The sequence below is a fragment of the Myotis davidii genome, unplaced genomic scaffold, assembly GCF_000327345.1.
Source record: "Myotis davidii unplaced genomic scaffold, ASM32734v1 scaffold555, whole genome shotgun sequence".
NCBI classification, from domain to species: domain Eukaryota; kingdom Metazoa; phylum Chordata; class Mammalia; order Chiroptera; family Vespertilionidae; genus Myotis; species Myotis davidii.
In genome coordinates, this window is record NW_006286315.1 from 1,117,972 (window position 1) to 1,119,369 (window position 1,398).

Genomic DNA, 1,398 nt, shown 5'->3' on the forward strand with positions numbered 1-1,398 from the left:
GGCGCAGTGTCCCCGGGCTCCAAGATGGGCGCGGTGCTCCACACGCTGGTTGCTGGTGGCTGTGGGGACCCCTCGGCCGCCGGCTGCAGTGGGGACAGGGGCCCGGCCGCCCAGGGGGGGCGTGGTGGGGGCGTCGCTGGGCCGCAAGCTGAGCGTTATTGCTTTCGCGCCTTCCCTGGGAGCTCGCGGCCAAGGGGCGCTACTGACATTGAGACCCGGTGTCAGCCTCACAGGTGAGGGCAGGTTCCGGTGCCGAGTAGGGGCTCCAAGGCCTGGAAGGGAGGGACTCACTTCGCGCCAGTTACGGGAGTAGCGGGGTGAAGGGTGTTTTCCGAGGCGCATGCGGAATTGCTTGGGGGAGACGGGCAAGCAGGAGGCCCCAGTGACTACTCGGTGAACGAGATTTGCTGCATGGAGCTCCCGGCGGCGGGGGTGCCACGTCCCGTGGGCCGTGACCCTTCACCTCTGTGTCAACATCTCCGGAGGCCTCTCTCCTGCCTGCCGCGGCTCCCTATCCCCATTCCTTCCTCTCCCCTGCTCCTTCCAGCCGGTGCGGAAAGGGAGGAGGTCACTGCCAATCGGGGAGCATCCACTCTGTGCTAGGCACTTCGTACCTCTGTCATATTTCCCAGCGGCAACACCCTGCAAGATGGGAATTGTCATCCCCATTTTAAAGAATGGGAAGTTGGAATTCTAGCAGAGGAACTGACCTGCCCAAGGTCATAAAGTTAGAATCAGGAAAGCTGTCCCAAGCCCAGAACTGTACTTTCATAATTTGCACGCTTTTCCACCACATGGTGTAAGTTGAAGGTTACACTGAACAGTCTCTTTGAGAAGTCCTTAAGTTGGTAACTGTATGAAAGATACAAACACTTATTGAGCCCTTACTATGCACCAAGCATGAACATTTTCATGTGATAGACACTTATTTCCATTTTGTAGTTTAAAAAAAAAAAAACTGAGGCTTGGATGTTAAGCAACTTAGAACGTCACAAAGCTAAAAAGTGGTAAAACCTTGATTCAAAACCTGCTGCTTGCTTCACTGCCCGGGTGATAGTGAATTAATATTTATTAAGGCTTTAGGGGCTTAGTTAGCCGTGGTAGTTTTTCATGTTGTGTGTTGGATGGCTTCCATTATTGTGAGAGAAGGAAGGAGGAATCATTGAACCTGAATGTGCCTGAATTGTGCTAGTTGTTTCTGTCCCCTAGAATTTGTGTAAATGATATTTAAGCTATCTGTAACCTTACAATGGTGGGTAATTAAAGGGCCCTCACAAGATAATTTCCTAGTGGGTCCCAGTTTTGTTAATGCTGTCATTCAAGTATTAGTAATTGCGATTACTTCGTACAGTGAGCACACTTACCTCCACCAATGTGTGTGTGTGTGTGTGTGTGTGT

General features: G+C 51.9%; 1 protein-coding gene across 1 annotated transcript in view; it reads left to right on the plus strand.

Annotated features, from left to right (window-relative positions):
* Window position 1: 1 nt before the first annotated feature.
* DNAJA3 (DnaJ heat shock protein family (Hsp40) member A3) overlaps window positions 2-1,398 on the plus strand; it is a gene marked incomplete at its 5' end in the record, with an annotated part of 35,666 nt that continues 34,269 nt past the window's right edge. The window contains 1 exon segment of the mRNA XM_006757929.2: window positions 2-233. Within this exon segment, the coding sequence (XP_006757992.2) occupies window positions 2-233 (232 nt within the window).